The sequence below is a fragment of the Psammomys obesus genome, unplaced genomic scaffold (genome assembly GCF_907164565.1).
Source record: "Psammomys obesus unplaced genomic scaffold, mPsaObe1.curated_primary_1811, whole genome shotgun sequence".
Classification (NCBI taxonomy): domain Eukaryota; kingdom Metazoa; phylum Chordata; class Mammalia; order Rodentia; family Muridae; genus Psammomys; species Psammomys obesus.
The window spans coordinates 3,272,557-3,288,714 of record NW_026586463.1 but is presented as its reverse complement, the minus strand read 5'-3'; the positions used below and the strand labels follow the sequence as shown (position 1 = coordinate 3,288,714).

The following is a 16,158-nucleotide window of genomic DNA, read 5'->3' as shown; positions in this document are numbered from 1 at the left end:
TGTGTGTGTGTGTGTGTGTGTGTGTGTGTGTGTGTGTGTGTGTGTGTATGATATGTATATCACATATATATCACACACACATACACACATCTTACCTTGACAACTCAAGTAGAGAACCAAAGAAAACAGGTATAAGGAAGTCTCAAGTTTTGCATTCCTGGTCTGTGAATGTATTTGAATGTGAATACTGTCTTTCAGGCAGAAATGAAGAGACCATTTCAGCCCTCTGAAACTGTTTAGGTTTCTCACGGTCCTGTGGCACCCCTAAAGCCAATCACTTCACAGAAATTGACTGTCTCTTCAAAGTATTTCTCATTATTCTTCTCTCTGCTTCCATCATTAATTTTGCTTCTTTTCATTGCATCCACTAATGCATGGAATACAGCCAGCATTTTAAATACAAATTTGTACCTAATTATTTGATAAGATGATTTCTTACCAGCTCTACTGAAGGTACTTTTTACCATATACTCTGAGATTAAACTTTGGATTAAAATTTCCTAGAAGTCAAATTTCTGACCCACCACTTATTAATCACTTAGCCATTTGAGAAATCTCCCATTGGCATTTAGAGATTCTGACTTTATATATGCTTGACAAATTCTGACTTTATATCATAATTTCACTACTTATGTCATTCTTCCTTTTCTTTCTACACTACAGTCATGTGGATAACTCCAAACTCATTCTGTGGTGTGAAGTGTGTTAACTCCCTGAGGCATTTGATATAATTTCTCATATCTCAGAAATAGCATGTCTTCCTCAAAGAAGCTTTCTTTCCTTTGTCCATAGCTTTCACAACCTGTCAGTTTTCTATCTTGTGTCTTCACAGTTACTATGGGATTAACATATGAGTCTGTGTAGTCTGTATGTCCCAGGGAAATACCAGAGAACAGTGCTTTATCTTCACTGATGCTGAGCTTCCTGAGTAGTTCTTTAGAAGATACAGAACTCAATCCTAGTCTCACAACCTGTAGGTGCTATAGTACTTCTCCTGTGCACACTTCCAGGGCAAGTATTGTGGCGGGTTTGGGGTTTGGTGTGTGTGTATGTGTGTGTGTGTGCGTGCGCACTCGTACATGGGTTTGGGTTTTTATTGTTTGTATGTGCGTTTGTTGGTTTGGAGTGTTGTGCTGAGATGCAGTTATCACTGTTTGGTCAAGTTGCTCTTAAACCTAATATGTAACTAAGCTGTCTTCTAGCTTATGATTCTCCAGCCTCCACTTCCCCTACTAATATTAGAGGCATACGGCACCACACCCAGCTCTGGTATTGTTTTGATCAACTCTCTTTCTAGCCCGTGTTACCAACTTAAGGCACCAGTAAATGTAGAAATTAAGTTCCCAATGTTACCAAGTTGTATAGAGCTATGAAAAGATTAATATATTTCCTAGTAGTTTTATATGTATAACAAATATATATAAAATATTACTCAAGCTTTTATCTTTTTCAGTTCACTGTGAACTTTTTTTTACATCAGTCAGCACCCTTGAGAACCTGATTTTCTGAATGCCTGCCTCTAACATGTTTGGCCAGTGTGCTTTGTTTACAGTGTATTTTCAGGGTTTTTGCTACTAAAAGCAACAAAATAACATCCAATATTGCCCATGAATATTGGAAGTAGATGTTCAATGGGACTACATAAACATTCTTTTGTTTGTTTGTCTGTTTGTTTGTTTTCTGCTTTTTGAGACAGGGTTTCTCTGTATAGTAGCCTTGTCCTGGATTCTCTTTGTAGACAAGGTTGGCCTCAAGCTCAAGCACTGTGCTTGCCTCTGCTTCCCTGAGTACTGGAATTAAAGGTTAGCATCAGCACTCCCAGCTTTAAACCAAAAGATTGTTTCTGAATTCCTCACACCAACCTGAGGCGTTCTTGCCAAACCTTGTAGATTGAAAAGTATTATCTTATTATTTTAGCATTTTTGACTATGTGTGTAACTTACTGTTTCACATTTTTATTAACTAGTTATTGGACTGTAACATGTCTATGTATCTTTTCATACTACAGATCCGTATTCTTCTCCTCACATTTTGATTTGTGAGGAGATACTTTGCTGATTGAGTTAGAAGAACCCTTTGTATATTAACAATTTAATCATCTTAGGGTGTTATTAGAAGTATTTTGTACCAACATTTTAATTATTTTAGTGGGTTTTGTTTCCTTAAGACATGGTCTTACTGTGTATCCATGGCTGGCCTGGAACACACAGAGATCCAACTGCTTCAACCTCTGCCTCCCAAGTGCTGGGATTAAAGGCATGTGCTATCACACCCAGATTCCCTAGAGTTTTTGATTAAAACTTGTACATAAAACCCCATTGTAACATATTAATTCTATCCCTGCATTTCCTTTAAGATGCATATGTTCAAATGAACTCTTTTCCCCTTCATTCATATGCTTATTCTGGAAATTATTTCAGGAATATATTCTACTTCCAAAGGAAGAATTTGGAGTTCCTATTCTAAAAAGGATAGGTATCTTTCTTTATTTCTTTCTTTTTTTTTTATGTGTGTGTGTGTGTGTGTGTGAGACTATATAAATATGGTTAGTATACCGGGTGTGTGCAGGAGGCCAATGGAGACCAGAAGAGAGTGTGAGATCCCCTAGAACCTGGCGTGGAACAGGTCCTGTGAGTGAAGAATCAAGTTCAAATCCTCTGCTGGACAGTAGGCACTCTTAGCTCTTGTTAAGAGTTCATATGTCTTTAAAAAAAAAAAAAAAAAGAGTTCATATGTCTTAACGCTTAGTTCTATCCCCCATTCTTATTTTCTTAAAGAGAATTTTCTTGTTCATGTGTTTTCATATCCATATATACTAAAACTTTTTTTCCTGCTGTAATCCCATTTAGCCAAAGTTTCACATTGTTGACATAATTTTTTTTACATTTAAAAGTAGAATTGTGTTAGATTTATAATTAAGAAATAAGATGGGAAATGATTCCGGACTACTAAGACATCTTCTTTGTTTCAGCTTGGTGTGTGCTGTGAGTTATACAACTCAGGGTGGAGAAAAAATGTATTTTAGAAAATTCTTCAAATTTCAGGTATTGAATACGACAGAGATAAAGTTGTTTTCAAATGCCTTTTCTTTTCCAGGTAGTGTAATTATTCCCCTTTTTCTGGGGAAAACAAGTTTTAAATAGATCAAATAGCTCACCCGTGGGTTCATTTTATAACCTAGGGTTCAAAAGTCAGACAGAGTTAAGTTCAAATGTAAATTATCATCACCAATGTAATGTTTTTACAATAAAATGAAGCATTTTACTTAAAAATAAAATCTTTTTTCATTGATGATACAACACAAATATGTAAAATGGGACAAAATGAATATAAAGCCCAAACAAGATGATTGAAAATAGAATTAAATATCCAGAGAATAATTTAAATAAAAATATTGATTGTTTGGGAGGAATATTTCATATACACTAAAAAAAAAAAAAAACCTTTAACAATTAAAATTAGACATGGTTTTGAGTCATTAAAGCCTGTGATTTAAAACAAATAATAGTCAAATCAGATTTTTTTTTATTTTTGTACTTTGTTTTAACTAGGTTCTCAAACCATTGGATGTGAAAACCAAGTTTTACAATGCAGAGGTAAGTGTTAGGCACTTAATAAGATCTTGACTGAAAATCATAGCTGTTACATTCCTGTCGTGTTGAAGTAAACTCCTGATATGACTGAAGTATTTGTGATCAGGAAGTGAATTTCGCTGAAAGTGTCCCTTGTTCTGCTGGTTTTAACCTATATAATCAGTATGTCTTGATTTCTACTCTAATGATTTTCTGGGATACTCACTCCTTTTAAACAACTGACCTACAATCCTACATAATGGTGGTGGTGGTGCTGTCACACACTAGCAGTCTGCTGAATATTTGCAGTGGCTTTATGGATGTTACTTGATTCAAGCGGTAGGCGCAGTCCTTGCAAAGGGAAGTGCAAGACCCCCTGGGAAGTCCACTTACCAGCTGAAGCCATACCAGCTGGAGCTGCTGCCTAGTGGCTTCAAAGCTTGCTGGGAGAGCTTTGTTGGGCAAAACTGAGGAAGGAAGTAACCTGAGGAGTAGGACATGATCTGCCCTTTAGCCTAGAGAAAAGTTAAGTAGGATGAGCCCTTAGACAAAGGATTTTATTGTTTGGATTTTCCCCCAGAAATTGCATAGAACCTCCAGGACTGTAGATAGCTGAGATGCAGGCGCGTAGTGAGCGAAGACAGCCTGAGCTGCACAGTGAGGTAGAGGTCCTCCTGAGATGCTTAGTGAGATCTTGCCTTGATGAAAAAAGAGAAGTCTGTTCATGAAAAGCTGCTTATCACTGTGATCAGTTAAGAATTACTCAAATGCAGTAGTTTGTCATGAGGATTATATCTCTTTTACTCTAAAACCAGTTCATAAACAGAAATTTGCAATTATTTATTTCACACTGTTTTGCTAGAATTATTTAGCTGTCACAGTAAAGTTGCTGAGCGAGTAAATACTTATTAAAGAAAGGAAATGCATTGTGTTAACAAAACGACCTAGAACAGTACGTAAAATAACAATGGTATGCAAAGTTGGAGCAGTCTAAAAACTTTGGGAAATCAAAATAGAAAGAAAGTTGAAAAAATCACTATGGTCTCAAAGTTTCTCAAAATTACAAGTTAGACAAACAACTGTTGAGCCAACTGCATGAATCCAATTGTATATTTTAAGCAGTAAACCACATGGTTGGGAATAGCTGATATGTAATGCCATGTATTTGTCAAGCATGTTTTGATACTGTTTCTAATCATGCTAATGTGAAACTTTTGCTTTAATTCTTAAGCTAGGAAAGTCTGGTAGGAAGATGCAGAAATTAGTAGCTAGGAGTTAAACGTTTGGTCACCTGCTGTGTTCAAAGCCCTGTGTCAGGTGCGGAAACAAAAGAATGAGTTTTCCCAAGCCTCACCCTGGTGGAGGAACTGTGTACATATAACTACAATCTCTGCAACTTTCTATATCCCAGACCATGACATGTTTCCATGCTCTAGGTCCATAGCAGCACAGCTTATTCCCCTCAATACATTTGATGAAGGAGATGTCATTTGACATTGGATTTAATCTACTTTTAAATATATATTTATGTAATGCTTAGTAGGCTGAAATCTAATAACAATAATAAGAAAATAAATTGAATTGTCTGGAATGGTATACCCCAGCATTTCCTAAATTATGACCTATGGTAACTTTAATTACCCAATATCATCCTCTAGGAAAGGATTCCAGGATTAGGTAAATTCAAGAGAAGCTTTATGATAGTCCATTCTTAATGTGGAATGGAGTGTACTTCCATCTTAGGAATGGAGAATGGCAGCAAGGGCAGAGAATGTGTGCAAGAAGAACGGGCAGGCCCTGCCCCAGTGCACCCTTCGCCATTTGTTCTTGGTCAGCTATTCAGCCATAGTCTTCTCCGCGCCACTGTCATTTAACCGTAGCGATTTCATCTTTTAGAAAATTAGTTTGTCATGTTTCTGTATGTTGCTTCCTGTTTACTTCCTTGGTTACTAATGCTGTCTTTAGTAAGTTAAAAAAAATGCAGAGATGCATTTTATTTTAAAGTTACTCTTTTTCTTTAACATTTAACTCTGATTTTTCTAATTTTTCTTTTTTATTTTTCCATTAGAGTGACCTCAGTTCTGTGGTAATTTCATTTTTTATTATAAATTTATATGCTTTTCTCACCCCTTTTTGACTCTGCCTAATTAATCTCTCTCTATAAAACATAGTGGAAAAACAGTTAGTTGTGAATACTAGATCTGTGACTTCAGAAAGAAAATACACAATTTGAGCATCCTTTTTAAATTTTTTGTCTAAAGATTAAAGATTGAATTGTCACATTGAGATGATGGCATTCTTACTTTTAGTTTATTTGGGTGTGTTTTTAGAAGAGATATATAATCTCATTCTCTTTTATCCTTGGATTTCAATATCCAATAATCTTTCCTTCCTTATATAGATTGTACAGTTGAAATTCATTTTGAGATGTACAGTGGTAATCCTGGCCTTTTGATAAAAGCAAGCAAAAAAACAAAAGCAAATTTCTCATATTGGCTGAGTTCATATTTTCAACTTTCTATGCACAGTAAACATCATTTGCTTATTATTTTACATGTGTAGTAACAGCATCTGCAGCCTTAGCACTAAAATCTTGTCCTGATTTTTCAGATACTAACTGTTCAAACTAACTTGATTTTCCATTATGCTGCTTTCTTTTCATTTTATCTAAGCTGTTCACCAATTTATACAGAGAATTGCATTTTAAAATTTGAAATGTGGGCCTTTGGTTATTTTAAGAGCAATGGATTTATGGGATATATTCACTTATTTTCTTAAGAAAACATAATGGAACTATGCATGCAGATGGCACATTATTTTAGCCAGCTGTGGTGGTGTACACCTTTTCATCACCAGTGTTTGGGAGGCAGAAGCAGGGAGATCTCTGTTAGTTGGAGGCCACCTTGTCAGTATAGTTCCAGGACAGCCAGAGCCAATAGAGGTGCCCTGTTTCAAAATCAAAGAAACCAAACCAAACAACAAAAGGTGCGTTGATTTAAACATCCATCTACTATTTTCTTTTGAGCACATGTCTAAAAGGCTAAAGAATCAATCTGCTTTAGTCACATTAAATTATAACTTCATTATATTTTACATGATTGTCATTTTTTTTTTTCAGCATTTAAAAAGCTCATTCTTGCCCAATTTGGGGGCATAGTTAATTTTTGAGTTCTATAACTGAAACGTTTTGGGGGAAAAAAGTAAATTCTGAATACCTTTTGTATAAATTTTTTTTTTTATTTTTAGTCACCCAAAGGAAACCCAGAACCAAGAGACATAAAATTAAGGATGTATCACAGACACACACAGGGAATTCAGAGCTTTCATGAATTGAATATTTAAGTTATGTACTGACTGAAATGAATTATGTCATTTTGAAATTTGTCAAAGTCCACAGAATACTTCTGTGTGACTGCTTTAGAAAATGAAATGTCATCAGGCTATTCACATACTCTTGTTTCAACCTTAAATATTCACATAAATTGAAGCAAGAAGTAACTAACATCATGCATAAGTAACTGTAATTTTAAAAAAATTACACCCTAAAGGGTATATATAACAGATTATTAAAAGCTAGTGGTCATTATCAAAATTGATGTAATGACACGCTAATTACATTACGCCAGACTATTTAAACGAAGACCTGATTATCTTCTCTTAGTGCTTTCTAAGTGCACTCATCACACTGAAGTTCCTTGAACACTTTAGCATCCTATCAGACTTCGATTGTTGTTGTTACTGAAACAGTAGTTAAATACATGCTTTTGGATTCTATGAACTATATTGTAGTTATCCCACATCCATTGTTTGACAGGACATTTGTTGACTAACACCTCACTTTGCTCCTGTTTATTATGTTAGGATGAAGATTTCTTTTCTTGCATTAATTGTGATAATTTTGATTTGCAGGCATGAACTAATCACATTTGTGGTTAATATTTTATATAAATACAATATTTTTATTAAGGTAAATAATTTAAATGTCATGACATTTTGGTGGATTTTTTCCCATATCCTCAGACTGATGAAGTATTTCTTGAAGCCCAAATTCAGAATATTACAACCTCACCTATGTTTATGGAGAAAGTTTCACTGGAGCCATCTATAATGTACAACGTAACAGAATTAAATTCAGTGAACCAAGCTGGGGAATGGTAAGTAAGAAAGGTTTGCTATTATTTGGAAAGATTCAGGTTTTTCTGATTTCCCCTAATATAGTATATTTTGTTTTTGTTTTAATTAATTTATTTTTTTATTAATTACAATTTATTTACTTTGTATCCCAGCTGTAGCCCCCTCCCTCTTCTCCTCTCATGACCCTCCCAAGTCCACTGATAGGGGAGGTCCTCATAGGGGAGGTCCTCCTCCCCTTCCATCTGACCCTAGCCTATAAGGACTCATCAGGACTGACTGTATTGTCTTCCTCTGTGGCCTAGTAAGGCTCCTCCTCCCTCAGGAGGATGTGATCAAAGAGCCAGCCACTGAGTTCCTGTCAGAGATAGCCCCTGTTTTCCTTACTAGGAAACCCACTTGGATACCGAGCTGCCATGGGCTACATCTGTGTAGGGGTTCTAGGTTATCTCTATGCATGGTCCTTAGTTGCAGTATCAGTCTCAGAAAAGACCCCTGTGCCCAGATTTTTTGGTTCTGTTGCTCTCCTTGTGGAGCTTCTATCCCCTCCAAGTCTTTCCATCTCCCCCTTCTTTCATAAGATTTCCTGCACTCTGCCCAAAATTTGGCTATGAGTCTTAGCATATGTTTTGATACCCTGCTGGGTAGAGTCTTTCAGAGACCCTCTGTAGTAAGTTCCTGTCCTGTTCCCTGTTTTCTCCCTCTTCTGATGTCCATCCTGTGTGCCTTATATTTTGATTTATTTTCAAATATTTGATGGACATAATTTTTTAGAGAAGTTTTAGATTAATCAAAACCGTTATAAGAAAGTAGAAGTCCCACAGGCTCTCTTCCCCAGTCAGTTTCTTCTCTTGGTTTTTGTTTCCTTGTGTCTTTATTTGTCTTAGAGCCAGGCTCTCCCCATGTTGTCAAACTAGATGTAAGTAGCTTTCTGCCACAGCTTCCCAAGGAGCATTGTACTCCAGTGCACCCAGGTCTCCTATCTTATAGTAATGTGGCACATTTTATGATCAATAGGCCCATACTCATTCCTAATACAAGCAAAAGTCCATAATTGAAGTCTACTATATGTGATACACACACTGTAAGATAAGGAAACATAACAGCACAGGTCTGCCATTACTGAAGAGTCCTCCTTACACCTGCTTGTAAAGATCCTTGTCTTTTCCTGTCTTGTATTGCACTGCTCAAAGCACTTCTCTTCCACACCCCCAAGACAGAGTTTCTTTGTAGAGTAGAAAGCTCTGTAGACCAGGCTGGCCCACCTGCCTCTACCACTTGATCCCTGGGATTAAAGGTGTGCACCACCACTGCCTGGCTGCACTTGTTGTCTTTCATATTTCATCCAGTAAGTCTGAAACTGCCAAGGTTATCTTGAAAGTGATAAAAGTGAAACATGGGGAGGATAGTGGAGAAGATACCAAGGCTAAGGTTAGGGTGAGGGTGAGTTTGGAAAACAAATTATCTGCATATGACAGGATGATGTCAGAATAGGTGGTTTTAATTATTTTGTGAAAAGTATATATGTCTCTGTATCACTATTTTAGGCGAGAAGGAACAAAAAAGCGTATTATTGGTATACACGAGGAGATAATAGCTGTGGGGGGGGTACCTGATTTTCTTAGTAATAAAAATGCAGAAATGTTGATAATATTAATTTTCACTGAGAAAACAAGGTTCCATTCTTCATTTTAAAAGCAATTTCTTAGGTTAGAATGGGGTATCTCGAGGGCAGTAGTGTAGCAAAATGTCGTGGCCCTTGCCTAGCATGTGCAGCAACCTGTATTCTGTCCACAGCTTCACAGAAAGAAATGAAATAGTGTATGCTGCTCTGTTTCTAGGCAAGTTTCTCTCTGTCTCTCCCTTTCTTCCTTTTTCGTGGGCGGAGTGGTCCTGGGAACTGAGTCAGCGTCTCACCCATCTAAACAAATGCTGAGATGGTACAGTCTCTTTTTACTGTTCGTTTGAGACAGTTTTAGCAAGGTGCCCAAGCTCCTTGAGCTCACTGCCTCACCAGGCAGACAATCCTTTTCATATGGGTTAAAACCTCTGAGCACTCCTAGATCTCTAGGCAGTAAATCATCCATTTCCTATCCAAAAGAGCTTAACATAGGAAGAGCTTTTCCTTCAGGAAGATGCTAAAAGATATTTTTCTGTCTGTCTCTACACCTGCCAGCGTATCTACATTTGGATCCAGAGGATATTTGCAACCAATGGATACACGCCAGTACTTATACTGCCTAAAGCCCAAAAAGGAGTTTGCAGAAAAAGCTGGCATCATTAAGGGAGTGACAGTAATTGGGAAGCTGGATATAGTGTGGAAAACAAATCTAGGTGAAAGGGGACGATTACAGACCAGCCAGCTTCAAAGAATGGTGAGTCTAGAAAATACTTCAGTGTGGGGCTGACGCAGAGGACAGGCAGGTGTTACAGCCCAGCACTAAAAAGCAAAGTGCTATAAAGCCACTCAGAATTGTAGAAAACACTGATAGAAAACCAGTGTTGAGATTAATGTGAAATGTTCAAATGTTAGTTTCTCCTTAGTATGTGTTTCCTTTTTGTTTGTTTCTTTGTTTTGTTTTTAACTGCACCAAATAGGACTTACCATAACTAATTACCAGTTATTCTTATCTTTCCTAAATCACTTCACTGTTCATCTGATGCACATTACTACATTGAGGTGTTCTGGGCAAAGTCCTGAACCTTGTAGACTTACAGCACTTAATGTCCTCACTTTGCCCTTTGTTGTTTTCATTTTGAGAGAGGGTAGCAGTGTGTAGCCCTGTCCGCTCTGGAAGTCAGCCACCCTTTGAGGTCAGACCCCTTAAGTCCTGACTCATTCCTATGTCATTCTAGTGAGCCTGGAATAAGTATATCAAAACCAGACCAGGTCTGCAGGGTCCTTCTTCCCAGAGGTCCCAGCAAAAGGGTTAGAATGAGAGACTAGAACATGGCAGTGGTATTTTCTTGGAACATCAGCCTGCAGACCTGTGACTGTTGAGTAAAGATGCTGGCATAGTACTCTCATTAACATGGAAGGTTTTAATAGATGCATTTTAACTGTTACTTCTCTCCCACAGGCTCCAGGTTATGGAGATGTTAGGCTGTCTTTAGAGGCCATCCCAGATACCGTAAACCTAGAAGAACCCTTCCATATTACCTGTAAAATCACAAACTGCAGGTAATGCCAATGTGTGTGGATGGGCATCCTTTTCTCCTCACCTAAAAGTACTTGCAAATCTTTTAAATATCTTCCTCCCTTCTCTTTTAGTTTTTAGACAGGGTCTCTGTATAGCCCTAGCTGTTCTGGAATTAATTCTAAATCAGTTTGGCCTCAAAATCCACCTCCCTCTGCCTCCCAGGGCTGGGGTTAGAGACATGTGCCACTCCGCCCTGGTTGTGTTGAATACCGTAACACTGGTAATGAGATTTATGTATATTTGAAGCCCTAGTCTTTAGTTCCTATATTCTTATTTCACTAATCACACCCTGTGTGGTGGGTATTAATCACTGACAGTCTATGCATGAGAGCTAGAAAAAGCCACATACACCATTTATACTTGCTTCATGTTTCATAGTACTAAAGAATGACCCGGCAGGTTCTTATGATGACACGGCTTTAAAATAGTCAGATGCATTTCCCCAATACTTGAACCTGAGCCGTGTCTTTAATATTAACAAGAAAAAACATGGGTGTAAACCTAAAATAAGCGGTGCTTATAGGTTGGCAAATTGATTATGGTTTTTGTGTTTTGCCTATTTTCTTTGGTAGTGTTCTCTAAGACAGTCTGGTATGTAGCCCAGGCAGGTCTTGCCCTTGCCGTCTTTTCACCTTAAAAGCGATGGGAATACAGGCTGAAGGGTTTTTTGTTTGTTTGCTTGTTTGTTTTTTTTAGAGACAGGGTCTCACTATGTAGCCTTGCCTTAAACTACTATGTGGACCAGGAGGATGTCTTGAGCTCCACTAGCCTCAGGGGTCCGCCAGCTCACCCAGCCATTAAGCAGTATTGGCAATGAACAGAAGAAGCAAAGGATGTGTGGCTTGAAGCATGAACAGCCTAGAGTTATATCCCAGCAAAGTTTTTTTTTTAATTTTTATTAATTACACTTTATTCATTTTGTATCCCCCCATAAGCCCCTCCCTCCTCCCCTCCCGATCCCACCCTCCCTCCCCTTTCTACATGCATGCCCCTCCCCAAGTCCACTGATAGGGGAGGTTCTCCTCTCCTTTCTGATCTTAGTCTATCAGTTCTCATCAAAAGTGGCTGCATTGTCCTCTACCGTGGCCTGGTAAGGTCTTTTTGCTAGTTCTTGTACTATTTGAAACATATTATCAGTTTGGGTATTGCAATAATATCACAGTGACAAATCACAACCACATTCAAATAGCTATATAATCACTTTAATTCCATATTCATCACAATCCTTAGTTTTAAGAGAATAGGAAATATCCTTCAAAATTACAAAAAATACCTGATTCTCTGTGAAGCCACACACTTAACCTTTGCTGTTTTGAGACAGGGTCTATAACCCAGCGTGGTACTGAGCTCCCTATAAAGCTGAGGAGGACCTTGAACTTCTGATCCTCCAACCCCTACTTCCCAGCGCTGTAGGATTATAGGTGTATACCACCACACTGTTCATGAAGTACTAGGGGTCAAATCTGGGACCTTGTGGATGCTAGGGAACCACTACCAACTCGGCTGCATTCCCAGCCCCTCAGACTTTTTTAAAGAAAATTTTAGCTTAGTTTTGTGGTAACATCCGTGTATTGCTGTTGCTTTTCATCTCTCTCTGACTGGCCTTGAGTTATTCAGAAGAGGCATATCTTACAGCTTTTACACACAGTGCTTACCAATCATAAAATCAGGGAACATCCAGGCAAAGATATGCAAATATAGGGTGTATCAAGGGAATTTTTATTTTGAGGTTTTTTTAGTGTGTCAAATAAACTTATTGACTAACTGAAAGTACTGTAAATATTTTTTGCTGTTCATTTTAATGTAATGATTCAAGTCGGATTTCTAAACCACTTAAGAGTTCAAGTTTCTTTATCTATAAAAATCTGATCCGATACACACATGTGCACACAGACACACAACATATAAAACAGGAGGAAAGGAAGAGTGTGTGTAGCCTGGTTGGAGTGCTTTCCTAAGTACACAATGCCCTGATTTTGTTCTCTAGCCTGGTGGCACATGATACCAGCACTTGAGAAATAGAGGGAAGAAACCAAAAGTTCAAGGTCATCTTCATCTTCCAAGAGAGTTTGAGGGCAATCCAAAGTACAAGAGACCCAGTCTCCTAGGAGTGAGATGCCATGGTGGGTTACAGCACTTGCTGCTAAACATGACAACCTTAGTTCGAGCCCAGAACCTTTATGGTAGAGTGACAGAATCAACTCTTGCTGGTTGTCACTGACCTCCATATGTACAGCATGGCACATGCATACCTGAACATACACATATACACTAAATAAATAAATAATGAATGTTTTTAAGAAAGACGTAATAGGTTTTTATGGAATTTACTGAGAGAACTGTGTTGTGCATCTAAAATGGTCACTAACCCATAGGGCATTTCTAATTGTTTGAGAGATAAAAACATGTAAAAGCAAATATAATTTTAATATTTAAGTTAAATTTTAAGTAAATATTGAAATAGGAGCCAAATGCTAAGGCACATAACAGCTGAAGAACTGAAAGTAATGGTGACAGACTAGGAATCTGCTCTTTCTGATCCTTTTAGCATAATTATATGAAAACTTCAAAAATTAACATGTGTGAGCTAAACTAGGAGTGCTTACCAAAAGAGGAGCCTTTTTGAGCCTGTGTAGTGGCACATGCCTGTAATCCCAGCACTCACAGAGGCAGAGGCAGACGGATCTCTGTGAGTTTGAGGCCAGCCTGGTCTGCAAAGTGAGTCCAGGACAGCCAAGGCTACACAGAGAAACCCTGTCTCATTAAAAAAAAAAAAAAAGTCTTTTGCATGAACTCAGTGAGCAAGCACGCTAAAAGAACAGATATTTTTTAATCAGGAGGGCTAAAAAGACTTAGGTTGTCCTTCTTTCTTGTGGAGTTCCCACTAGAAAGAGTAAGAGATAGCAATAAGATGAAAGTCCAATGTCAAGGCCAACAACTCTACAGTAGCAGAGAGCTGGTACTCAAAGTAGAACTACCGACTCACAGATGTTAGCCTGGAAGATGCTGTCCCTTCGTTTTCCTCGTTCTTTTTTTTTTTGTTGTTTTGCTTTTTGAGACAGTACCTCTTTATAGCCTAGGCTGGCCTCACAGTATCTACATAGCTGAGGCTGCCTCCTAACTTCTGACCTTCTACTTTCAACTCCCAAGTGGTACCTTGCTCCTTCATTCTGTAGTAAATAATGACACGCTCATTTTTTTTCCCATTCTTTTTCTGGTTTTTATTTTCCTGGACACCCAGAAAGTAAACTGACTAGAAAACACACACACACACAGAGAAGGAATGTGATGTTCTCTCCTTAGGAAATAAACAAGATTTACTCTTGTTTTCTGATTGTTTCAGCAGTGAAAGGACGATGGATCTAGTTCTGGAAATGTGCAATACCAATTCTATCCACTGGTGTGGGATTTCGGGAAGACAGCTGGGAAAGCTACATCCAAGCTCCTCGCTCTGCCTGGCCCTTACTCTCCTGTCTTCAGTACAGGGGCTCCAAGTACGTTCTCTTTTCTGTTATTTCAGCAGGGTGGGCTAAATTATCATTTCTGATAGCCATATTTTGTCTGGTAACTATCTCTCAGTGAAAACTGTGGTGCATTTCTCTCTCTCTCTCTAGAGTGTCTCTGGCTTAAGACTCACTGACACATTCTTAAAGAGAACGTACGAATATGATGACATCGCCCAAGTCTGCGTGGTCTCGTCAGCTGTGGAAGTAGAAGCCTAAAGAAAATTCCAAATGTTAAACTTCATGTTTAATCACAGAAATGCTCTCTGTATTTTGTCAGCTTTGTGCAACAATCAGTAGCAAAAATAAGTATATGTTATTTAAATTTGTTTCCTGTAAAACAACTAAATATTAAATTTTGTTGTAAAAACACTAGTTTTATCTTGTGAATTATACTATAAATGAACAGAACATTTTCAAATACATATATTCTATATGTATCTCATGTCCTTTAAGATAACTGTTGGTTTTTTGTTTTCAACAAGCTCATCCTTGAGGCTTTTGTAATGAGAATTCTGGAATTTTCATTTCTTTAAAAAACACAGAAGTATTATAAGAATATGTTTTCATTTTAATCCCAGGTGTGGGGATATGGGGCTGCTTTGCAGCAGCTGACTATGCTTTGCTTAGTGCTCTAGCAGAGGCATGGTTTTGCCAGCTGCAGATAGTTTCTGTGATTGTGTGACAACATTTGGAATTCTGGGAACTTTTCAGAGGGTATATAAATGCTTGGGCCCCAATAGGTGGTGATTGGTCATTGTTCAGTGATTTGTTTGCAGTTTGTAGTCATACTCAAAGAAGAAAGAAATTAGATTCAGGGATCTCTTTCTCTCTCCCGTGTATCCTTTTTTCTCTCCTATCTAGTGATAGGGGTTCAAACTGGGGTAGAATAAATGGTGGGAAAAAGAAGAACCCACAAAGTAGCAAAGATCAGCTACAAGCATCTAAAAAGCAGTTAGCAAACCTTTTTTGTAAAGGGGCAGATATCAGATGTCTTAGGCTCTGTGGGCAAATGAATTCGGCCATCTGAGTACACTAGCAGATGTGTGCATGTTTGATAGCACCTGCTGGCTAGGGACCCTGGGCTACAGTTTACTAAGTCATACTTTGTTTTAGGACTTTAGAGTTTTCATAATACTTTGTACAGAAACTTGGTTAAACTGATCATAGTCAACTACAGTCTCTTTCCCAGGTGCTTAGCCAACAGAAAAAAAGGCTCCCCTTCCTTAACATGATGATGACGATGATGATGATTTTATTTCCTAACACACAGGATAAACATTTTTAGTTGTTTTCAAAATTGTTATCTGGGTGTATGTCTGATAGTGTACACATCCAACACACATTAACAGACACTCAAGCAGACCAGGAGTGGTTGACTCACTTAACAATGTTAATAATTGTATAGTTTTAACTTAAATGTGAGGTTTTCCCCCACTGAACAATAAAGGCTTAATTTTCATAATAGGCATTTAAATGATTCCAACTTCATATCTAATTTTTCACTCTTTATCATGTACTAATATGAAAATTTTTGTCTATGTAATCACACCCATTCATGTAAGGAACAAATTAACAGGAAAATTAAGGGTTTAAAGCCGGTCATGGTGGCTTGCGGGAGGTGGATCTCTCTGAGTTCAAGTACAGCCTGGTCTATGGATTGAGTTCCAGGACAGCCAGGGCTGTATTACACAGAGAAACACTGTCTTGAAAACAAAAACAAAGAAGGAAGGAAGAGAGAGAGGAAGAAAG

General features: G+C 37.9%; 1 protein-coding gene across 4 annotated transcripts in view; it reads left to right on the top strand.

Annotated features, from left to right (window-relative positions):
• Window positions 1-14,781, top strand: part of Trappc13 (trafficking protein particle complex subunit 13) — a 36,533-nt gene extending 21,752 nt beyond the window's left edge. Inside the window, exons 6-13 of one of the 4 annotated variants that reach the window (XM_055601893.1) lie at window positions 2,972-3,044; window positions 3,552-3,596; window positions 5,641-5,658; window positions 7,593-7,726; window positions 9,880-10,078; window positions 10,784-10,884; window positions 14,250-14,397; window positions 14,518-14,781. In XM_055601893.1, the coding sequence (XP_055457868.1) occupies window positions 2,972-3,044; window positions 3,552-3,596; window positions 5,641-5,658; window positions 7,593-7,726; window positions 9,880-10,078; window positions 10,784-10,884; window positions 14,250-14,397; window positions 14,518-14,625 (826 nt within the window). In that variant the 3' untranslated portion in view covers window positions 14,626-14,781. Of the gene's footprint in view, window positions 1-2,971; window positions 3,045-3,551; window positions 3,597-5,640; window positions 5,659-7,592; window positions 7,727-9,879; window positions 10,079-10,783; window positions 10,885-14,246; window positions 14,398-14,517 lie in introns of all 4 variants that reach the window. The other 3 variants (XM_055601892.1, XM_055601895.1, XM_055601894.1) reach the window with 3 other exon arrangements.
• Window positions 14,782-16,158: the final 1,377 nt, after the last annotated feature.